Here is a 25,523-nt window from a genome sequence, read left to right on the forward strand (position 1 = left end):
ATAAGGACAGGTACCCAACACTGATTTTCCATTTTCTGAGTATCTTCACTTTTTAACAGTCTTTATTGCATTTCTCTTGCATGAGCAAATTCAGGGACACCCCAAGCCCAATATGACACATGCACTAGAAGTTTTATTTACATGTTTCAAGTCCATGTCAGCAACAGCTTACCAACTGTGCAACCTAACAGCAACTACTAAATGGAAGTAAGTGTTACTTCTGAGAGGCATACCTAACATCTATCACTCTATGCTATCCTTACCTTAAAGCTCAGGAAAAGCACAAATGCTGATCAGCTTGCTAGATCCCATAGCGCTATGACTTCCCAATACTCACAGTTCTGAGAGTCCTCTATAACCCATCCTTACTTTTCCCTTTTGCTTTCTGAGGTTACAACTTGGCGTTATTTCCAGCCCTGGTATAGATTGGGTTTATTACGACTTACAAGATTGACAGATATAGTTTGGGTAACACAGACACCATATAAGTTGATTCCTAGCTGTTTTGTACAAAAAATGCTAATTTTGCAATATCTAAATTAATCATGTAAACAAGGAATATTTTATTTAAAAAGCAAACAAGACTCTCAGTTGTCATTTTTGTCCTTCGGAAGATGTGCAATATATGCAGCATGACATCTTGTCAAGATCAACCAGAAGTTTAATCACTCACAGTCAGGAGAAAATAAATAAATAAACAAAAATCAAGCAAGCAAAACCATATAAGGAAGAGATCAAAATCACTCCATCATGACTATGAGCAAACAGAAGCTAGTACTGCTCGATTCACTGTTGTCTGAAGCAGAATATTTTCTTTCAGCTTGAAAAACTGAAAGACATTCTCAAGCATAGCTTGACAGTGTGGCAGAAGATGGGAAATAAAATAAGATTTCAACTGAAGATGAATTACATCTCTCTGCCAATAAGGGATTTCTATTTCTTACAAACTAATTTTCAATGCTTCCCATGGAACAAATGTGAAAAGGATTGAGGATCAAAGATACAAAGAAACTGCTGTAGTCTGCAAGTAATTTGAGGGCTAACACCACTTCCAAATCTTATTTTCTGGCCTTATACAAATCATCTCAAAATGGGAAAGTTAAGAGAAAGTCCCAGAGAATAGAACACTCCTCTGTTCACAGTCTGCTACAGCTACTCAGCATTTCCAAGTCACAGATCCCTAAAGTCACTTCAGAATAAGCACATAAAAACATAAGTCTCAAGATAAAGGTGGTGGTGAGAAAAAGATTAGAGAATTTAGGAAATACAAAAGGATTTAGGATGGTGAAAAATAACGTGCGTATTTCAACAAAACAATCTAAACTGAATTATGGAGAGGGACGGAGAATTTGAGAAGGTTATGGAGTTCAGTTTGTGACCTTGTTTCTTGAATAATGAAAGTACATCTGCCTGTGCCATATTTCCCACATGCGGCAGGCTGCTCTGTGCAAACATAACCATTTGATAGATTCTGTTGTCCTCAAACCAAGGAGAGCTTAGATGCCTGATTCTGCTTCTCAGCTAACAGACATACTTTATGTTGCAACTCCATACTGCTTTTTTCCAGATATATTTAATATATTCTAGTTCACTTAATCAAAAATGTTGCTGTCAATAGACACCAAACCTGCTGTTTACTTGCACAACTTACTTTCAGCAGATACAAATAAGAAAACTCTGCTCCAGTGTGCGAAGTGAAAGTAAGAAAGCACATTTTCCTATCAAGTGCTATGCAAGCAGTTTTGTATCTTTTTGTTACTTGGATTCTATCTCCATAGCGAACTCCCTTCCACTTCAGAAGGAGAAGGCATTCAGCTACCATTTTGTTCTTCTCCCAAACCTAAAGCACACTGAGCCTGAGTAGAGATACCCTCTTCACCCTCAGGGGTCAAGCCTGTAACTTAATTTTTGCTGCAGAGTATGGGAAGAAGAAATCTAGAGACAAATACCAATCTGGAAGATCACAGAAACTAGAATTTATTGAATTTGGCTTCAATATTTAACGACAACAGATGTTTACTTATTGTTTTTAATGTTCAGCTTCTTCTAGAGCTAGTCGTACTTTCTTCCTTATATCCTGTATAATGTTTCCTTTTCTCCATAACAAACACTGGTCACCAAGCACCTTTCAAGGATCAAGCACTTGATGTGTTAATCCGATCCACAGAGCAGCAACTGACTTCTAGTAACCTCTAATGTCTTGAAAAATCCTTCTCTATCCTGGGTGTCCAAGATCCACCAAGAGAACACTTAAGTGAGCAATATGTCAGAAGAGAAATCCATTTTAACTCTGTGAAATTGCATGGTATAAAAAGGCACTCATTTTGCTAGGGATCTCAGCAGTGAAGCTCAATGTCACTTTTTGTACTTTGGATTATCATTTGAGTCCCAACATTTGATGAGATGCTTCACAAAATGCAGTTCTCAAACTTGAAATACATAGTTCTGATATGACATCTACTAGACCAGCTGAATAAAAATGCTATATAGCAACAGCTTACCACTTTATAAGTATCTGAAGAGTGTTAAACCCTACAAACTTCAGTAACAAATACATTATAAAGAGAACATGGGCCGACCACAGTCTGTAAGATTAAATTCTAGTATTTCTGTCTTTACATCCTATTTGGATGTCATCTTTATGAAGTAAACATGGGCAGAGTAAATAGAATAAACTCTCTTTCTTACCTGGATATCTAAAATCAGTCCCTCTATCTGTTTCTGTTGATTGTCTATGACCTAGAATATAAAATTGAGTAATTTAATAGGCTCGAAACTCTAAAGCCTGTGGCTTTTTTTTTTTTCTTTAAATCGACTTAGAGGTGTATAGCCACAGATTTTACATGATATCTTTGAAAAACCAAATTACAAAGACAGAGTTTAACTCTCACACAACTGGAAATAAATGCATAACAATTCCACTGAAGAGAAGCAGATATTGAAGAAAAAACTGATTTAGCAATAAATGTGTAATTTGTTACAGAGATAATTGTTCCTAAAGTAAAAAACAAAATAACAAACAAAAAGCAAATACAGGATTCAAGGTCAAAAATACCACATATAGTTTGCAGACTAACCTTACTGGCTTTCTCGTTCTTTTCTTTGAGACATTCATTCTCATTCTGAAGCTGCTTTGTGTCCAACATAGGAAGGCGAATACCATCTTCCAGGCACTTTTCTACTTTCTGCTGCAAGCTGCCATTCAATATAAAAAAAAAAAAAAATGACTGTACTGAGAAAATGCAGAAAAGCTTTGTGTTCTGGCAAAAAAAAGAGGAAGTTTCACCATTTTCCAAACAGAACTGCAAAATCATAACACTAGCAGAATCCAGCCTAATGAATGAGCAAACCAACAGTGGATAAATGATACAGAAATCCTAAATGACTGAAGTACCTGTGGTACTGACTACAGCCAACTTATGTAAAAATGATTTTATGGACCAGACACGGTATATCTCCAGAAGGGCACAGATCCAGCAGTATGGCATAAGGAGAAGGCAGATAAAACCAAGGAAAACTTTGTGTAAGTTCACAGCTGCTCTGTGCCGCCGACCAACACTGGTCAGAGCAGTCTTTGAGCTTCTCCAAGTTACAGGAGCCTTAAAAATCCAACTTTGTCACAGGAACATGTGTGACCCAAAGCAGAATCCAGAATCTGAGGCAGCACTGAGTACTGGCAGCCCACCTTGCACACCCTCTTTATCTGGCTTGCCAGGGAGTCATGAAGCCATTTCTGCCAGCTGCTTCCACACCAAAGCATAACATTCAGGCCTTCCGCAGCTAAAATCAAGCTCCCAGAATCATACAGCTTTTGCCTGCTCACCTTCACTCAGAAAGAACACAGATTTTATTAGTATTAATCTTGCTGCCTAATTTAGAAACGAAGGGTCACTTCAGCTATTTGTAGGCTTTCAGAAAAAAAAAAAATGATCCCCCTCTAGATTATGAGGGCACAAAGAAAAAAGGCCTTTGGTTGGTAAGATGGAAACAATGTGTCAACAATTTGGCTGGCAAGAAGTCCTCACTAGCTTGCCTTTCATCATGGAAACACTTTCAGACTGCTATGGCATGCATGTTTACGTAAGGGTGGGATGCTGAACTGCAGTGACATCCACATAAAATATTGGAAGTGATTCTCCCTACCTTTTTTATTTGTTTGTTTGTTATTGAACAAAATGTTGTATCTCTGCTGATCTAAAATGTACCACTGTATCTCCAAGTTTCATCTGGACTCTTCACAGGGCAACCCGTCCTACTGTAGTTGGCTTTGTTGCTTTTTTCAAACACAGTTCTACAAGTTCAAAGATAGCAGACAAGCAACAGCTACATTTCTCTGTAAGTATCCCTCAGATTCAGTGAAAAGATAAGAGACAGCTACAGTTTATTTAAATCTTTGATCCTTAACTGATAAACCCTTCAGCTAATATCCACGGGAGCTTTTCTGCAGTTTGTGACAAGATCAGTTACAAAGAAGGAATGCTGACAGTTTCTATACAGTGCTCCTTTGCTGAACATGTTTACTCTATCCTCTGCCTGGCAGCAGCCTGTGATGCCACTGTGGTGGTGTCCTACATCTTCAGAAATGGGAGCAAGGAATTTCTAAACAGACTTCTCTGTGGTATTACTTGCAACTTGATACAAACCAACTCTTGTTGGATTTTCTACTGCACTACACAGCCATTCTGTAGAGTAATAAACTTATGCCACAAAGTCCTTAATATTGCAATAGAGTGTAAGTGGAAAACAAAACAAAACATTATATATTGATATTAGTTGGTAAAGCACACCTCCAGGGCTCAGTTTAGGCAGCTGTTCATACCTCTGCACTGTCGTAACCAGCTCTTTTTCTTTTTTCTTCTGACACACCAGTTGCATTTCTCTCTCCCTACACTGAGATCGAGCCTCTCCAAGTTTCTTCTCCAACTCAGTCATAGTTTCTTGAAGTTGCTTGTTCTTCTCCTCTAGAATTTGCAGCTAACACAGGTTACATTAGTCAGACACAAGGCCATATTAGAAGAGCTCACAGCAGGCCACAGCTTGGCACTTATTCTATGTATAGTCTTAGCCCCATCACAGTTATGTAGGTATGACAATACCTTATAGCTACTAGTTTTAGTCTCCTAAAACACTGAAATACTTCTCTTCCTCAACAGATAGGGGAAAATGTATTGGAAAACAGTAAAACATTTGACAACAGATATTACAGAGCTTATGTTTGCTTTTAAAAAGTAAAACCAACTCCTTTCATCTTACCCGTTTAGTCTGACCTTCTATATCATCCAGTGTTGGTAGGTCAGCCAGGTATTTTTCTAAGGTTTCAATTCGTCTCTGCTTTTCTTTGTTTTGCTCTGACTCTTTCTGGCATTTCTTTTTCAGGCTGTTAATATAGCGGTCTCTAGTTTTAAGCTAGAAAATAAGAATAAATGTTTTAAGATTACAGTGGAAAATAAACCTGCTTTGGGACCAGAGGCTCTTCAGGAATTATATTCTCAACTGCAAAAAAGCATTAATTACTGAAAGAAAAAAATAAAAATAAAAATCCCAGCAGCTCAAACTTCCAGACCCTCCAACCACAGCTGTTCCACCTATGCCTAAAAAGCAAACTGTACAATTTAAAAGATAAAATAGATGTATTTTTTTCACAAATGAGCACGTTCATATTAAAATTAAAATAGCTAAGTTGGAAGCGACATACAAAGATCAAGTTAAACTGCCTGAACACTTCAAGACAAACCAAAAGTTAAAGCACACTATTGAGAGCACTGTCCAAATGCCTCCTGAACACTGACAGGCACAGGACATCAACCACTTTGGTAGGAAGTACGATGCAGTGCAAAAAATGATGAGGAGATATTTTAGTCCCTTCCCTTCTTCTGACCTAGGAAAATGACTTAAACACCGAGATCTAAGAACTTAACCCAAGAAGAACTGCAGCCAATAACTGGTCTGTGAAGCCATCTGTCAATTACATCAGGTGACATCAGAACAGAACAGCTGCTTTCTTAAAGCACCTTGTACTAAGTTTGCTTATACTGCTGGTACTTTTGGGGAAAAAAAAAAAAAAAAAGAGAGAGAGAAAGGAAGCAAAAAAAGCAACAGTATTTTCCAGTCAGAGTCCAATTTAATGGAAAACAATATCGTTATTACTCAAAACTGTGTAGTAACTCAAAGACAACAAGCACTTAACATGAACAGTAAATGCAAAATGTACTTTTATTTGGTACTAAGGACATCCACCTCAATGAGAAATGAGTGTGAAAATGTCAGAGCTCAGAGTTGTGGGCAACAGAAAAGTTTAAATTGATAGTATCTAGAAAGGTTTTTCTAGAAAGAGCCTTCTAAAATAGACCAGAAAACTGAGGATTGCAAAAAAGGCTAAGTACTTTTTTTTTTTTTCCATTATGACCTCAAAACTGAGCAAAGCTTTCCAAATAATTTACAATCTCTCAGATTAGACAAAAATCAAACTACACTGCATACTCAAGTGAGGTGAAGTTGCAATTCAGCCATCACTTTCTGCCACAGCATGCCCTGTAGAAACATATACTCTCCCCACAATCCAAGTCCCAGGACAGCAACTAAAATACATTCAAGTAAGACAAATTGCCAGGAGCATGCGACTGTCCAATATGTAAATCCCTTTTCTTTGTTTCTCACACAGCAATAAGGATGAGAAGTTAACAGTCTGAATACTGCAGTACTTCTGACAAAGATTACATGATTTCTGAATCTTTGTGTTTTCCTGCATATGTACACTAAGATATTTTCTCACCTACAACCTCTACCTTTCTCATAGCTACAGTGTTTGCCTTTGGATTCCTTCTGTCCTCTTTACATTCTCAGCATCAGCCCAACAGCTCTTTTTCTACCTTCTCCTGAGATGAAAAAAACATTTTATCTTTACCCCCTCCACTCACTCCTGCCATTCTACTGAGAAGACAAGAAAGCTTTGCTGGTTTGGTGTTTTGGTTTTTGTTTTATTATTATTATTTCATCCCTCATGCATGCATATATGACTTAGTTGGGACAGGCTCTCACTACCTGGCAATTAAATACTAAAGCATGCCATAGAAACCAAAGGGCTGACCATTAGTACCAACTACCAGAGGTGCCTTGGAGTCTTCACAACTAATCCCAGAAGAGGGAGAAGGAGGAAATAGCAGGGTGCATGTACCTGAACTCAATGTTTTTCGGTTCAGCAGCACAGCGTACAGATGAAATGCTTCAAAACTATAGCGAGAGCTGCAAAATCTACAGATGCCACAAGGCACACTTGTGCTTGGCAGAAAAAAAAGGAAGAAGCTAAGCACTTGTGATAAGAACACTTGTGAAGAGTGATGTAGTATCTACCTTAACAGACTCCTTCATCTTGGAAGCCACAAGCTGCCAAGGTATCTGGCCAGCCACAAAAGAGAAGCCTTTTCAGGCTGCTGAAATTTCAGCACCCACTGAAGCACTTCCAGTTACCTCAATTACACACTGAGCACATGTGGAGCCTGAAGAAAACAAACCTCCTCTTCAGGTACCAGTATTATTTGCAAGGCAGTAAAAACACTGCCTTGCTTGGTATGTCAGCATGTGGAAGAGAGGTATGAAGCCAGTAATGAGAAAATGGCACCTTGTCCCTCTGCAGGCCCTGCTGTTTCTCAAAAGGAAAGCATCCAGTGTATCCACTACATTAGAAGGGATACAGCACTTCAGACGAAGAAGTCTTGTAGCTCAGTGTGTAATTTCCAACAGGGCCCATATGCAGATATCTACCAGTAAGGAAAGAACATGGATAACACATTTTTCCAGTCTCCAGTTGCTTTTGACTATTTTTCTCCTGAGGCAGTTATGTTTTCTACATTCTTCCGTTGGATATTTGCCTTGTTGCCCTCCTCTGAACCTCTTCCAGTTCCACTACATCCTGTTTTTGTGATGAGGGAGACTCTTCTAGACCTTTCATCACTGACAATTGATGGACAAGGAAATGGCAGAGTTCCTTATGTTTTTTTCCTTCCCATCTGCACTGGAACAATCACAGCCTGTCTCTTACTGTCAAAAACATATAATCTGCACACTGTATTTGTTTTGTATTTGTTGTATGTTTAAAATGTCAACATAAGACAAAAATATTTGCAACAGTAGGTAGCTAGAGAATTAGATACATATAGCACGTGTCCTTTTAAACATGCACTTACAAAGCTTATCTTATAGCTAATTTGCTTCAGGCTTCTATCATTTCCCCAGTCGCTGGCCGAGTCTGACTTAGGATTGAAAAGCCTCTTCAAAAACATAAGCACTCCCTGATAAATAACCCTAGAACAGCTACCAGCCATAATCCTTTTGTTCAGTACATAAATTCTATTTTTTTGTCCCTTAATGTCTGGTACCACCAAGCAGGGACACCGAGATTTCTGGGCTTTGGGGTTCTCTGTGCAGGCACAGTTGAGGAACTGCAGAGAGGGCTGTCCCCAGGCTTGGCACCCAGCCTACTGCAGGATCACTACACATTGTCTTCCTCCCTCTGCAGTCTTCCCTCAAACAGGAGGGCATTCAATGTATTACTACAACACACGCTCCTTTCCTGTCCTTTTTCTTGTTGAGAGCCTGTTGTTCAGCACACAGAATGGGTGGGTGTTGTGCGGTGGATCAGATCTGTACAGTGAATCAGGCTCTTGGTAACCAACTATCCAGCTGACACAGACTTTGGGGCACAGCTGCTCAGAACTGCCACCATTCACAGCAGCAGTTACTACACAGGAACACAGGCACCAAAAACACTAAAAGAAACAAGACGAAGCAGAAGAATTCAGTTTCTGCTCTTCCTGAATGTTACTGTCAATGAAAGGCATACAACAGGATTTATCTGTTCCTTCACTGTACCACATTGCTCCTGCCTCTTGAATCTGCATGAATATAAATCTAAGTACAGCAGTAAGGTTTTGCTGATTAAAGAGAAGGTAACTGCCAACATCTCACTGAACATCACAAATCACTGATCAATGGCACATTCCAGCCTGCAATAATGACAGGCTGTCGAGACATTCAGAACCACCTTAGGTATTGCTTTGGTTTCCAAAGAAACTTCTTATCAAGAGAGTTCCAAGAACACAGTTAGCTAAGCCTCCTTCTTGTCTCAGATTGAAGGCTGCTTCATGCTTCCTAAGGAAGTTGCAAGAGAATTGCTTTTTGTTGAGTAGACACCTTCAGCACATCTCAGAGTGTGAGGCCTGCATCTATGCATCATGTTAAAAAGGAGCTTTCATTTCCATGCTTCTCCTGTGTTTTTAGGAAATACTTCAGTTGTTGTAATAAACATACAAGTTAAACGAATTCTTAGGCTTAGAGCTGAGCAGACTTTCTTCAAAATAAGTTTAATTGATATATGGTTAAAATTGCCATTACCAGATCTGAAATATGCAGATCGATTGACATTTCTTCACTACAAGTTCAGATTTATCCACTTTCAATGCCTACTATCACAAAGTTTATCTTCAATTTGAAAACAGCTCTGTAGTCTCCACACAGAGTTGCTTCCTAACAAGTACAATACATGCCATATTAACAAGGTCAAAAGGAAATTTGGAACATGAAAGACACTTACTTTTTCTTCCATCTTCTTTTTCTCCTCGCTAGATTTGTTTGAAATCTGCTTTAGAAATTCACTGAGTTGTAACTCCTTATTCTCAGCAACTGCAATCTTTCTCTCAAGCTCCTCAAGGTGGGGTGCTGATCTTTCTGAAACGTGAGGTTGCAGTGATGCACTCTCATACTGTGGTTGCTTTCAAAAAGAAAGAGAACAATCATATAAATGAACACACACATACCACTGCATACTTTAACAGCACAGCAGAAAACAGTCCTGCTGTTTTTTTTTTTTCCCCCTCACTTTCAGGAAGGGTGGAGTTTGATTTTCAAACATTAAAATGTGTGGGAACGGTATGTATCTCAGGAATCTTCTGCAGAGAAAAAAAGAAATGAAAAAATGGAAGCCGGACACTTACATTCACAACATATAAAAATGAACACTGTGTGACATTTCCCCCTCAGATAAACCGAAGAGGTACAACTTTTCTTCCAAAACAAACAAAAAGCTCCTTAAAATTCAAAGGGAATGCATTTTCAAAAAAAAAAAGTCCACTACACTACCCTATTAGCTCTTACAGAGAAAAAACAGTGTAATATATTCACAGACATTTTATAAAGTAAGATATGCTCCAACCTCACAGGCTCTGTTAAAGCAGAACATTAGACAGCAGTGAAACGTCAGAGCTATCACAACTGAGATGCGGGGTGCAGGGACAGTCTGAGATAATCGCTACAACCAGATGGCAGGCTTCCTGCCTTCTGTTGTGTCCACCAAAACCCTCCTCCCTTTCTATCTCATGCAGTTCAACATTGTTCTCCCACTTCCACTGCCCACGGAGAGAAAGCACAAAATGGAAATCCACTGCCCGTGGGATGAAAAAGGAGATGCATCCCATTAGGCTTTCAGTTTCATATTCTTTTAATAATATAAACTGGAACCTTTAAAGAAATTATACAGAGAGCTTTTAAAATAACATTCCTTGTGCAAAGCATTATAAGAGATTAAAATCTCCATTAGAGCAGATTTTCATTTGCAAGTTAATCTTATGAAAAGCAAACAAATCAAGCAGAAATCCTAAGACCTATTATAAATTGCTTGTGTATTTTAAAGCATGAAAGATGAAAGCATCTGCTGCTTTATTTGAAGTGTATTTGCTACACTAAGGTTACATACATTCACATTTCAGTTTCCATGATTTTTTTTTTCTTTCATATTCTTAACCTAGACAGAGTTTTAGGGTATTTTATTAAGAAACTTCTGAAAGCACCGAAATTCACATTCAGAGATCATTTCTATCCACCTTCATACTGAATTTCTACCTCAACTTTCCTCCCATCTTACACAAAACACACACCTTACACAAAGCTGTGCTATTCCAAGAACATAATTAACATCAGGCTGAAGTATATTAGCTGAGATCCTGGTGCAGCCTGTGACAAAAATGATCAAGTAATAAAAGAGGATGGCAAAGCTATTTCTCTGCATTTCTGCCTTTAACATTTTCCTCCAGCACAACCATTTCGACACGTGGAGGTGTTGGGATGGATTGTATCAATACTATCTCTGTAATTACTGCTTTGGGTAGCACCTCCTTGTCCAACTCCACAAATCTTTCATCAGTGTTTTCAAATATTTTATCTTCTAATATCTCCTTATATAGCTGTGTTACACACTTGCTGTTAAAAACCATCATTTTTGCACATTGCTGCAATATGAATGAGGATTCTTACCCCACTTTCCTCAGATTTCAAAATAAGCATGTACACAGTATTAATACAACTTAAATTTCCACAAATCTGAAGTAAATAACATTTTCAGGATTTTCCACTCTGTGCAATTCACAGTTATCCAAAGACACAACCTTTAATAACTATAAAAACTCAGCATTTTATCCTACAGTGAACTGTGAACATCATTTCAAGTGGCAGTTACTGCGTAATTGAAAGATTCTCTAAAACAAAAATATCCATCCTACCTGCAAATTAGTCATGTATGGTTCTTCGCAGTTCACAAGATGGCTCAGTCTTGCATGTTGAGCTCGTAATTCATTCTCTCTGATTTTCTGATGTAAATTGTTAATCTGCTGCTTTTGCCTGTAATAAATACATTTTATTTGAAGATAAATGGAATTGAACAGAGACCATAATAAAAAAATGATTTTGAGACTAGTACTGGAGAATACTACAGCGATGTATGCAACTTAGTTTCTCTCTTCCACATTGTCAAATGAAACAGTAACAAACAGACAACAGAACCAGATTAAGTATTTCATAATCCTGGATCTACTTTAGCTGTGGGTTGTTTTTGTGTATTTTTTTCTCCACTGCAGCTGGACTGCAACAAGCCTAGTTCAACACCAGAACTGGAATCTCATCAGGAGTTCTTAAACTAGAGCTGCCATGCATCCTTCACCTAAGCATCCCCCAACTGGCCTGCACTCAACTGGGAATCATAAATTAATCTTTCAGAAATATGTACTTCAATACCAGTTTTGTAGGGGCTGCAGAGCAGCTTCTGTTGTAATTTTTTCTTACACCCAGAAATGAAAAAGTAGCAAGAATTACACAGAAATTAGAATCCAAACAAACAAAATTCACACCTTTAGTTTACTTGACTGTGCTCTGGCTCCTCTCTCTTTCTGAGGGCTGACTTTTGACATAGCTTAAAGAGATTTACAAAGCAAGGAGCAGAAAAATTAGACAGATGTCATTACAAAAGTTAGTCTGCAGGGCTTTCCTGTGATGTCTGTCTTTCCATGCTGCTCCAGGCCTTTTAAGTTAGTTGCTTCATATACGTTTCCCACCACTACAGTAAAATCCTGCACTACATACTAAAGAATTAAACCTCTTACACCAATCATTTGGCTAGTGTACAACAGAAATAGCACCACTCTTCCATCACTGTTTAATTATATCATACATTGTATTACTGTATTTAAATTATTACTGTTTGAATTAATGTGACTAGATAGCAAACACAAGAGACGTCTCAACCCCAGCCCAAGTTACACGAGAGACACAGACTGCCAGCTCTGCTGTTCTCTCTGGGAAGAGCTGGGTACCTCATGAAGTGACTGGAGTGGAGTCACCAGTACCTACCAGAAACACACAGAGCAACTTGCTCGATCAATCTACAAACAGCTTTCATTCGTGCCCAGCAAAGCTGTGGAGTTTGCCTCTCTGGAGATCTTCAGAAGCTGGCTGGACATGACCCTGTGAAGCAGCTCTGGTTGTCCCTACTTGAACACTGTTTGGACCAGATGGACTCAGAGGTCCTTTCTGACCTCAGCTCTTCTTTGATTCTATGTATTTTCCATGTACTCCTTTAATTCTACTTCCTTCTTTTCTTTTCTTTTCTTTTTTTTTTAATATTAGGAGAGCATCAAAGATAGGATACATGTATAAAACTTTGCTCAAAACTTATCTTCTTAACATTTCTCTATTTCTTCAGCTATAAAGAATTACAATGAGTGGGAACTCAGTACAAACAAGTTGCAATTCTGTAGTGCCTTAAGATGATTCAATTCTGTAGTGCCTTAAGATGACAATTCATAAATAAGAGCAACCGAATGCATTTAGATGACTCCACAGCAAGTCCTAAAATATATAAATAGGTAAATCTGAGGCTTCCCTTTTCAGTTTTACTATTCATAGAAAAAAAGCCCACATAAATGGACTATGTAACGCTGAACAACTTCGTATTCAGACTCAGCTCCTTTGGTTAGTGTCTTTCTGTACGAGGGCACGTCAATTAAAAAACTTATTTTGGAAGAAGTGAATTTGAAGATCAAGAAAAAGAGTATGCCTGTAACTTGTAACGGGCCACATACAAGCTCAAGTGCTAGTGTAACCGTGTGAGAAAATATAAAGCCTTGCTGGCTTCTGCTGCATGCTTGGTCACAGAGACTGGGATCATTTATTATGATTTGTCTTAATCCATGAACAGAAGTCGTTTTTCATTTTTTATTACCTTATTACTTACCAGATATAGCTATTACAACATCCCTGCCCCATTTGCTTTAACATTATTCATCCATTTGCCACTCATCCCTTGAAGACACTATGCAATTTTCTCCTTCTGACTGATTACATCTTAGCAGTGCCTCACTTTATGGGCAGGAATTCAATAGCTCGAGACAAATGCTACAGCCCAGAGTAAGCATTTTTAAATATTTTTGAACCTCCAACTACAGTACCATATTTCATAATCTTTTCCCTACCCTAACAAATCCCTGTAGGAAAAAAGGTAGAACAAATTAATCCATGATGAAATAGAGCTGCATGAGTGAAGAGTGTAACCGCATTTCTTTTTGCTCTGCAAAGCGTGAAACTCTGCCCCATCTGAAACCTGGCCAGCAAAACTTGTCATGTAAATGCTTCACGTCTGTGTAGATCCTGCACAGCTTCTTCACATTACTGCCTCTCTCAAAATATCATTAACCTCATGCCACCCAGAGACAAAAATGCTGCGAACAGCCCAGCAGTCACAAGCAGAGGGAAAGATAAAGCACCATAGAAACATACTTACTATTTACATACAGTCCTGTAAGTCTTTGGAGACTTCATACCAGATGCCTTTTCTCACCGATGTTCTCATATGCTAAGACAGTTTTAATCTTCTGTTACCCCACAGCTGTTACTATTAATCTGCAGCATAACCGCAGGCTGCAAACATTATTACAGCACTTTCACAAACACGACCTGCACACTGCAGAGGGGACACTGTCCCCACAAGCCTCCCCATCACCAATCCATCTTCCACCCCAGCAGGTACGTGCTGACTGCCACTCTGGTCAGGCAAAAAACAAAAATAATCCTGAGATGGAAAGATGTGACAGCAAGGCCACTCTCCCCTTGTAACGGCTGCGGTGATTGCAACTCACGTGCACCCTGTATGTTCGCAGAGGGCAGATCAGAGCAGGCTGAAATGCTGTAGCCTTTTGCCAAGATTGGTCAAGACTTTTCGCAGCTCTTCCCTCTCTCTAACGAGCCACTAACGGCATCAGCTCTCCCCAGGCATTCACTACATTTATACCCCAGAAGGCAGCCGCGCCTTAACGTAAGTAGGCCCAGGCCTGAGCTCAGGGCACTGGGACTAACAAAAGGCAGTCCTCTACAGAAGCCAGAGCACAACTAGGGTCGGCAGAAACGCTGAACTTCATACCACAAAAACTACTCTCATTCACAAATTCCATTTCACCATCACTGGGTGTTGCAACTCTATGTTGAAGGCAAAGTAACAATTATTGGCACGTTATCTGAGTATCATAGGACTTGTCACAGGATTTCATTCGATCCCGTCAGTCAGATGAGAAAATACTCCAAGTTTCTGTCCAGACTCGTCCTTCCCTTTATACTCAGACTTAAGGAGAGAAGAACAGGAGGCACAGTCCTGCTCTAAAGTTGCAAACCAATCATTAGGACTCAAAGGGAAGAAGAGTTTGTTTAAAAATAAACAAATAAAAGAAGTTAAAAAGGCAGAAATAAAATATATCCTTTCGGGAGGGATATTTAAAAGTGTGCCTTACTTAATTTGATGCTTCAGAAGAAAATATCATTGAAAAGTGTATAAACTTTAACTCTCCCATCCAACCAACTAATACAAACATAGCACTAATACCACTGCTTTCAGAGACGAATCTGGCATAAATCTTTCCAGTTGCCCTTCAAGGCATAAAAGTCCCCAGGAACGGGGAATATAGGAACAAATGAATTTTATATCTTCTTTAAATGAGCAAGAATACCACTTCCATTACCCACAGAAGAGCTCTGCAATGAAGATATCGAAGCCACTGTATTGTTGGATTTTACTTTAGATGGGTTGATTTGTCAGTTTTGTTTTTCCTCAGAAATAGCCTGCCTGTTATATCCATGTTTTCATTATTATTACTCCAAAAACTTCCATTGATACCATGGGAGTTTCACTCTGAGCCTTTCACCACCTTTTCTGAACTTCAGACATAATTTATAGATACAGGTACATACAGATAACTTAAGACCAAATCCTACCTGTGCCGCTCCCAGGTATTTCTTTCTAAAGGGACTTAGCAACAGTGACAGGTTATCCAAGACACAGGGACAAACTTGGTGGCTAAGTGTTCTAAGGTTCCCTCTATCCAGCTCTTTTGTCCCAACTCTCATATTAGTAAGCTACACGCTAGCTAAGTTAATTTACAGAAAACTACCATTTTCACAAATGACTTCACCTTAATTTTAAGTATCTTGGAATACGCATACATTCCAGAATACTTTTAACTGATTATGCACTCCTTTTAGTCCCTCACCAACAGCAAAACAGCCCAGCAGCTGCACTGTTCTCTGGTAATGAGCATTAGCGTGACCTGGCACAAAGTGATGGTTGCCAGCTCACCTAAAGCCAAGTCTGTGAATCAGCAGCTCACTTTCAGTTGGTACACGCACAATAGAAGAATAGCACACTGCTGCCCAGTCTGCTCAAGTCCCTGGATCTTTTCCTGATGCCCACCCACCCTTTTGCTTCCTGAGAGCCCATGGGAGGCTGCAACTTTTACAGTCTGTCTGCCCCTTTGGCAGCAAGGAGCTGCTAGTGGTGCATAATCCCTGTGTTGTTCCTTTGTGTAGACTGACACAGGGAAGACAACACACGGCCCTTCACAAAATGGCAGACAAGCTCATCCCATGCTGGATGACTGAGATTCTATTTATGAAGCTGGTCGTAATCCAGAGGAAAATGACTCTTATCTCTTGACACAAACTGAAGACATTTAAATATGAAAAGAGAAAACTACAGCTACCTGTAAAATATCAGTTCCGGGGGTGTGGAGGGAATCTTAATTTCAATTCATTTGTAGTTCTGTCCTTTGGCTCAAACAAAATTCTTCGAAAACTCAGATCAGCACAAAGAACATGGGGTACAAATACAACGCAGCTCTGCATGCAAAAGCCTGGACTACCTTCAGAGACCAGCATTAGTAATAAATACACTGCTTAATATACAAATTGCTTCTATGTCTCTCTCAGAACGTTTGTAGGACATAATTGGCATTCACAACGCTTTCTCATATTTACACTGGACTAGTTAACAAGGCACACACACTTAGACAGACACTCGTATGTGCATTTGCCTGGAAACAAGCCACATTTTCTTCAACCTGAGAGCAACTCATCTGTTTCCATAAAATCCTTTCATCACTTATTCTAATATAAAAGCATCTTGAAAAACCTATGGTTGCCAGAGAATTGCCTCCTCCTTTCAACTCTGAAAAGTCTTAAATTAGCATAAATCTAAGAATCCTACATTACAAATGAAGATAAAGGTCCAGCACCTTCAGAAACTCCAGGAACTGAAGAAAGCAGCTTCCTCCACTGCAGAAATCATGTTAGTAATTTAATAATGAGTCAAATGAAATCGATGCTCACCTTCAAAGGTTACCGAGAAATCATTGCCTTAGGTGAAAATGCTTCAGAAGATTTTTCTGAGAATCAGAACATGAAGTATAATACAATATGGGTCCTTCAGAAGCAAAAGCATCACTCATTTCACACCACAGTTAGAGGTATGCTGTTTTGTTTTGATGTTTTAAGAAGCTGGATACTAGTTTTTATATCCCTTTGTTTTAAAGGCACAATCTCTTGGGACCAAACGTGCAGAGTACTGATAGAGAGAGAAGTCAGTAGTACACAAAGTCCTAAAAACAATGCAAATACATTTCCGTAACTTGGAAGATAAAGCCAAAGAGCTCTTATACGACTAAAGCTCATGCAAAAATAGATAGACTCCAACTTCCTATGCAATCAAGTCTTTTTGGCATTGTTTTTTTTCTTTCCTTTCTCTTTCTTCCTCTAGGAATCCAGAATGGATCTTTCTTATAGGTGGATTGTTATTTTTTAAACGATTCTTCTGAACTGCACTGAAGTTTGTTATGCTATTCTGACCCTCAGGAGGCAAGTTAGCACTGACATATGGGGAGGCCAGGTAAAAGCACAGCCAACAACTGCACTTGACTTGGTCAAATGATGTCAGCCATGTAGCCAAGGGGGAGTGAGAAACAAGGGGAACATGGATGTGGCTGCCTGCACAGGCAGAGGATGCTCCCTCCCTCCCACAATGGAGTTTTGCAACTTCTGAGCCCTCCTGACAGGAATCATGCTTGCTCCCATCTCTGTCAATAGTGGGACTTCCTAAAAACATTTAAGCCCACAGAAAAGAAAATGAAGTTCCAGAGGATAATATCTGGGATTATTGAGCAAGGACTGAGCATAACTACACAATGCTGTACTACAAAAGCAAGCAATGTAGAAAGGCAGCCTATAAGAGCAGCAGGAAGAAAGCCTCAGCTGTCCAACTTTGACACTTCCAGAAGATGTAGAATCAGTTGGAGAGAATTGAAGGAATAAGGAAACCTACCAGAGGTCCAGAAAATATGACCTAGGAGGAAAAGCTTAGTTTTGTAACGATTAAGCTAGGTAATCTCTGAACTGTCCAACCTGGAAACGCTGTAGAACATCTGCGACTGCAGGCTTTAAAGAATGGGTTACATGGGTCATGCTACAGTGTATCCCTATGGCCTGGAACAAGCATTAGTCAGGTCCGTCCTACTTCTCATTGGTGCCACAATTCAAGCTGCTATCTAATGAGGGATTGTTACTATTCCATTTCAGCAATATTACTCATATTCACTCCTGAAAAGGTGAACTCTTAAAAGTGCGAAAATTCTTACTTAAGGTTTACTGGCCCAAGATACCTCAACCACCAAGTACCAAGGAGATCAGTGACATCAAAAGAAGATAAATTCATGTTTTTGAAGATATTATTGCAAGCAATTAATATTTTACACAGCGAGACACTCAAGAAGGCTCCCCATAGCCTAATCCCTGCACAGGACTCCCACTGTACACGTTTGCTCAGATCCAGGGTGACATAAAGCTTCAGTGCTACTTCATAAAAAATGGCACTAATGGGTCCTTCAATTGGATATGCTAGTGCTGCAGATGCTTACAGAGCATCCAAAAATTAAGAAATCACAGCCCTGCACTAGCAGTAACATGAACGCTATCAGCCCACCCAGTCTGACGTCAACAAGTGAAGACAAGTCCATTTGACAGGAGGCAAAGAAAACCTATTACAAATGTCCTAATGAAAACAGTAAAGTGTAATTTCAACTCTGGATGGAAAGCTAATAATTTAGCGACTGATTAGAGACTGTGACTGTTACTATGCTCCGAGGAACTACAGCTATTCACTAAAATGATACTTTTATACCTGTATTTCCATAAAAAGCAGTTCAAATGCCCTTAAGCTGCCCGGACGAGAACATTGCGTGCAAAGTGCTATTTTCAGCAGTTTATGTCATATATTCAGATATTTGGCATTTATTCACATACCTAACTACGTGCAATCCCTGCCAAACAGGGCCAATACCACAGTAGAGACATCCATAGTGGCTTGCCAGTCACAAGAGAAGTTCATAGTTATACCAAAATGCTGTAATTTCATTTTGTTAATGAACTGAACAGAATACACAACAGGCGAACAGTGCTGAGAATTACAATGTGATGCTGTAATTTTCTGAACTGATGCATATACTGTTGGCTCCCTCTGGTGCCAAATACAATATAGTGTTACACATTAAGCTGCAGAAGAGAGGCAATGACATAATCCAATTCCAGTAACGAGTGTTACAACAGCAGATTTCCTCTTACAAACAGAACTGTAAGACCCTTTGCCCTTATTCATACTCCGCACCAACAGATCTAAAGTGGAAAAAGCATGATGCACACCTTTAGTAAGAGCCACTGTATACCTCTGTACACACATGCCAGGCTCCCTCCCTCATGCCACACTTCCCCTTTATAAAAGTGGTTTCTCCCCAATTCTTTAAGAGTAGACTTAAAAATGGATTTCAAGCTTTGATTTGTTAAATTTGCAATGATACCTACAGCAGCTTTAAAAGCAAAATTAAACCACTTTTATACCCACACATTTATGCTACTGTGTTCATCTATATTTGTTCAGATGTACAAATCCAAATAATTTTAACTCATCTACCAGTAAATCTGATGTTCAACAGTGTACAGAATACACATTAAGCCATTTATTCTAGTTACAAATGCTGTTTTTTTCCTAACATTCTACTAATGTCTTTGAATTCCAGTGACACACAAGCTATCCAAGTGTGGTGATTCACACAGCAAGTGTTAATTCTTGAGTTATTTCAAACAAGATCTTGTTTGCAGCTTTTCCAAACTGTTAGATTTCTGCTGTAAAACAAGGAAGTTGAATACTCTTATCCGGATGGGTTGGATTTTTGTTGCCCTTTAATTACCGTGGGATAAGAAGGGAAGCAGGCAGCAGGTTTCTGTTTCCTCTCTGCTGCCTTTACAACAACAAAGTAGAGCACCTCAAGAACACCACTATGTATGCAGCCTTTACTTCCAGCACATCAACAGATTTAAGCACTTATGTTGTGGCGTTCAACTCCTCTACCTCCTGCTGCAATTCACAGCAGAAGAGCGTATGTTAACCTCAAATAAACTGGACAGCAACCAGTGAAATGGCAGCTAGTGACAAGAGCAAGATAAGCGTGTTCTAGGGGTGTTTCTTTTCATTCTGCTGCTTCTTGTACCTCTCAACTGCAAACAGCTATGCCCAGAGCACCAGTTCAGAGCCTCATCTCCAGCATCCTCTGGCCAACTGCTACACCACTCTTCCAATTTCCAAATGTCACGGGGACGACCTGACCCTTCCCAGTTCCCCATTAATTAAACAAGTCTTGCTGATATCCTTCTTTTACCAGGCTATAAATTCAACATTAGCCATGGTTGTTTTTTTTTTTTGTTGTTGTTTGTTTGTTTTAAGACAACCATGCTTTCTAAAGCTCTGCAAGAACCAAAGGCATGAAACGCTTTTCCAGCCAACACCTAGTATCAAGTCCTCCCATCAACAAAAGAATTCCTCCTCCACAACATAAAGGCATAACTTCTACAATTTAAATCCCATTATCTTGAATTCTAATTAACAAGACTTAGTAAAACTTTATTTTAGTAAAACATTTATTTTATGCATTTTAGGCCAGTATTCAGAATTTTCATTAACTTAGGAAAAAAAAGTTTCAGATAAGACTAAGGAGAACAGGGGTCAAAAATCTTAGGTTTAGTCCCAGACATTATATTGGATCTCAGCGTAATGTCTTTTAAAATATGGATTTATACTTTACTTATACTTAAGAATTATGAACGTTCCATCTAATAATAAATAGAACACTAGCACTTTATAATGGTGTTCTGTTTCTAGAATTTTGGACTGCAATATGTACTAGTTCCTCCATGAAAGAAACCACCAGTGAAAAGAAAAAAAAAAAATAAAATATAAGGAGATGCAGAAGATTTTATAAATATGCAACATTTTGTACTGATTTTAAATAATACAACTCAACTATTTGAAGTAACTTTGTTTTCAAATCATAAATCTTGAGGCAATGTTTTTGCCCAAATGGAGGCATAATGTTTAGAAATTGCCCCTTCTGTGCTTTATGACTATATTGCAATTCACACTGTAACTGCAACACCAAGTGTCTATTTAAAGCAAATGACTGTAAGATCACAAAGTGGTCTTTGTTCATGTCAGTAGCTTTCAGAGTGTATTCTGTCTTTTCAGATGAATGAGAAGGGATCACCTCAACTGACTTCTCTCATAAATCCAGAAAGAGCTGTATTCAGTATCTCAAATTCACACAAAAGCATGCTTTCTACAAAAAAAGATCACACACATTGCCATGGGATGTCAAGAAATTGCTTTTCTCCCTCAGGATGGACGGTACCAGGTAACTAGTTGCAAACTGTCACTTCAGTAAAATGAAACTTCACCTTGACTGTAAACCCATTTTCACTGTGAGAAGAGTAATGTGAACTGAAGGCTTACCTGCCGTTGTGTAACAAGCCTTCTTGTAGAGCGTAGGTGCTCAGTAGAGGCAACAAAAGACAGCCCCTGGCCATCATGCATTATGTGTTTACAAATGTCAGTGATAGCTTGGGCATCGAAAAGAGGGCTGCAGGTTATACAGCACTACTATTGATATAACAGGCCTGGAAAAGCTGCTTTACTTTAGTCAGCTCCCAAACAGCTGATCAAAAGACTCTGATAAAGGATATCCTTTATCCTCTGATAGAGGAGATCTATGCAACAGCAACAGATTCTTCCACCTCAACTGCCTGTTCCCTTGGAAGGTCTGCATTAAAGCAGGATGTTGAGTGCATGCACCAGCCACTTCCTACTTTGGGGACCATGTTCCACTGCAGGGGCAGGAAAATACATGCTATCAGGTGTCTAAGCTGATCTAGGAAAAATGATGCTGGCCAGTAGAAGTGATGGTCAGATTGCTAGGGGGCAAAAACATCTTAATTCATCACAATTCCCTTCTCTGTTTCAAGAGGGGAAGGAATAGATAGTGCACAACTATAATTCTGCCGCCAAAGTTGTCCATCTCCATCCAATTAAGGGAGAACTACCAGATGAAATAAAATAACATTTATCACAGATGCCTGACATTCCTGTTATTAGCACACACCTGCTTTACACAGTTCTCTCCAGGCTGAGAAGCAAAACATTAATAAGAGGCCAAAACTATTTCAAGATAAGAACAACCACTCCTTTCAGTCATGAGTCAAGAGTTTATTATTAAAACACAGACTAAGCCAAATGATAATTATGTCAAATATAAAAATACCCTTCTTAAATGTCCTACATCCAAACTCTGTGGCTCCTGATGACATTTGATAATTTAGTGCAAGCTTCATTAAGCTCAGGCCCTTTATTAGAAACACATTTTCCTCATTAAGGCTTAATACCATCTAAACATCTAGAACTCCAGAAATTGTATCATCTGTACTAGACACTTACAGTAGCAACTTGCTGCCATGTTCTATTTTATGTTTCTATTTTATGTTATCTATTGATAACAATTTCAACTTGAAACTATGTATCTCTTGATAATTAGATAATGATTTTAATATTTTATTATTTGAACAATTTGTTTGAGCAATTAAATAGGATTTTGCTAATAAACGTTTCTTCAAAGACCAATTTCTCAAAGCTTTAATTGTCAGCTGGCTTCAGATATACTGCATTTCTTTCTTTTCTCACAACAAATAAAATCAGTACAAAGCAGATTACCAGCTCTCAGCTTGCATCAATCCCAAGACCCTACATACAAGCAGAAATACATCCAATATGAACATGAATACTTAAATGAAACTAGACTGGGCAAGCTGACAGCAGAACTAGCTGTTGCTCCTGCTCTCCCTTTTCCATTGCAAAAGCCTCAAACCCCTGAGTAAATTCCCAAATTTGTAGAAGACTTTTAGTAAGCAGCCTGTTTTCTCTCCTGGCAAGGTCTAAGTCCCACATATTTTGTCTGTAAGTACATGCTGGATTGAAAGCTAACAGTTCTACTTTTCCAGTTTCTACATCACAGCTTTTATGTCATCTACTCCAACAAACGCAGCAAGAGCAGCTTACTCACCGATCGATCACAATCTCTTTCTGTCTTAGCAGCCCCTCTTTAATTTTCATTAGAGATTCCCAGTTGCTGAAGTCCTGATATGTGGTAGCTGGGTAACTCTGACGAGATGTTCCAGTCGGAACCTGCATAAAATATTTCTATAATTAGCCTCAAAAACAGTAAAGGTAGATTATTTCCTAGATACCAGGGAATTTACTAAGTGGCTTGTTGTTTCAGAAATGTCATGCTGTTTTATGCTTTACTCAGATTTACTTCATTTAAAACAATACGATTTATACACTTTTTTTAAACAGACTTTAGTCCAGCCTGAACGACTTAAAAATTGCTTTATAATGACTGATGACTTCATAGCCCTGAAACTAGTATGAGATGAAAAGCTCGTTTAGAACATTAAGACAAACATTTTGTTCATATACCACTGCAATTGAGTACTGAAAATGAGATAGCTGAATGGCTGTAGATCTGCTTGATAACTGCAGATACCACCATTCCTTTCACTTGTTAACTCCCACCTGTAACTTCAGCAAAGAGAAAAATAGCTTTGGAAGTACAGAATATGGGAATACAATCCTGGTTAAACAGTAACTTCTTCCAAGAACAAAGTTTCAGAAGTAATAGATTACAGGCTTGCCACTGATATTCACAAAAGCCAGGCAGTTTGCCTCATTACAAAGTGATCTGAAGACAACAGGCAAGCTGAATAAGAGCCAACAACAACATGGTTTAGAAGTAAATCACTAACTGGGATGATAAATAGGGAATATTTTTATACTCAGAATATAAAAAGCATTATGAGTGTTTGTGTCAGAAATCCACATAAGGGAAAGTTAGAATTTTAGCCTACACATGGAGGCAACCCAGCATCAGCTGCCATGAGCCATCATCTCCTCTTCCAGTGTTTTTCTCATCACTAGAAAAATTACAGAATCACAGAATGGCTTGGGCTGGGGACCTTAAAGCCATCCAGTTCTAATCCCCTTCTGTGGGCAGGGCACCCACCCACCAGCTCAGGCTGCCCAGAGCCCCATCCGACCCAGTCTTGAATTCCTCCAGGGATGGGACAGCCACAGCTTCCCTGGGTACTCTGTACCTGGGCTTCACCACCCCCTAGGAAAAAAAGACTTACGTTTTTATTATCAGGGAGCAACCTTGGACTATGGTGCCTTTAATTTTTCAGAACAAAGCAGGAGAAGAAAGTGAAAATACGGCTAAATTTGGTTTAAAAGATAAAATACAGTTTTTAATGATATCTGTGCGAGTATTGCACATTTGTATTTGACTGCTCTAAGGATTTTAAACTTATGACTATAACTAATTATATTAAGACCAAAACACAGCATGAGATATTAAAATTAGGTCCACGATATTCAAGTAGAACACATTTCTGTTTAAAGCTAAACTGAATATTGAGAAGTTACTGCCTAAACCCCAAAATTATGACGTGCTGACATCATGAATTCCTGACAGCTTCTTCTGTAAATTGAAAGAGTATGCTCTCCCCCATTCAGTCTAAGGATTGAACTGAACTAATGTGCTCACTGACAAAATGAACCTGAAAAGGCTGAAACACATCTTCCTTCATTTAATACGTAATTTAAAATTAGGTTTAAAAAGACAAAATCAACTAGTTCAAGATTATTTTAAGACTGTTACAAAAAAAAAAAATAAATCCTATAATGCCCAATTATCTGCTTCTAGCAATAATACTTCCTTTGCTTAACAACCTGGAGAACTTCAACAGTATAATTTGTTATTAATAACTTCAGACAACAAACATACACAACAATTTTACACATTAAACATCTAATGTCAATGACTAAAAAAAAAACACCCAAAGAAGCATCCAACATCTGATTGAAATGTACCAGTCATTTTCAAACAAAGCAAAATAAATAAACAAACACACATATCTGGAATGCAGCAATTAGATGGCTTACTGTCAGCTTTGTAACTAGCAGGATAGTATTTAGTATCACCATTTTAATGAAAAGGCCAGACTGACGGGAGTAACGGTGCCTCTTGCGGAAAAGTAAAATGTGAAATACTACCAAATTTTACCCTAAAATGGCTCAATGATACACGACTATGACTACTATTTCTTGCCCTATGCTCACTCGTGACCACATCCCACAAACACTAAAAACCATCAAAACATCTTGAAACTCTCTCAAACACTGTGCCTAAGAAAGGTGCCTCATACAACTGCTTGCTGGAGCACGCTCAGGGAAAATTTTGTTGGAATAAAACTTTTCACGTCTGTCATTTCCAATAAATCCAAACTTATGCTTGTTCAAGGAAGCTATGAAAGTGGTACTCTACTGGGAGGTAGGGAAAGAAAAAGCTGGATTAAGATTTCCCACCAATTTGTTAACCAAGTAATGATTCCGTCCCATAAGCACAACACACGATTAATCTTTTCAGATCTATGAATGAAAAATTAATTTTGTCTGG

At 38.8% G+C, this 25,523-nt stretch overlaps 1 protein-coding gene across 4 annotated transcripts in view; it reads right to left on the reverse strand.

Annotated features, from left to right (window-relative positions):
- CEP85L (centrosomal protein 85 like) overlaps positions 1-25,523 on the reverse strand; it is a 142,420-nt gene that overhangs the window by 11,649 nt on the left and 105,248 nt on the right. For all 4 annotated transcript variants that reach the window (XM_048934747.1, XM_048934749.1, XM_048934746.1 and 1 more), the window contains 7 exons: positions 23,073-23,194; positions 11,550-11,667; positions 9,590-9,766; positions 5,254-5,406; positions 4,820-4,974; positions 3,078-3,195; positions 2,689-2,739 (listed from right to left, as the gene is read on the reverse strand). In XM_048934747.1, coding sequence (XP_048790704.1) covers positions 2,689-2,739; positions 3,078-3,195; positions 4,820-4,974; positions 5,254-5,406; positions 9,590-9,766; positions 11,550-11,667; positions 23,073-23,194 — 894 coding nt within the window. The remainder of the gene's footprint in view (positions 1-2,688; positions 2,740-3,077; positions 3,196-4,819; positions 4,975-5,253; positions 5,407-9,589; positions 9,767-11,549; positions 11,668-23,072; positions 23,195-25,523) is intronic.

The sequence above is a fragment of the Lagopus muta genome, chromosome 2, assembly GCF_023343835.1.
Source record: "Lagopus muta isolate bLagMut1 chromosome 2, bLagMut1 primary, whole genome shotgun sequence".
Classification (NCBI taxonomy): Eukaryota; Metazoa; Chordata; class Aves; order Galliformes; family Phasianidae; genus Lagopus; species Lagopus muta.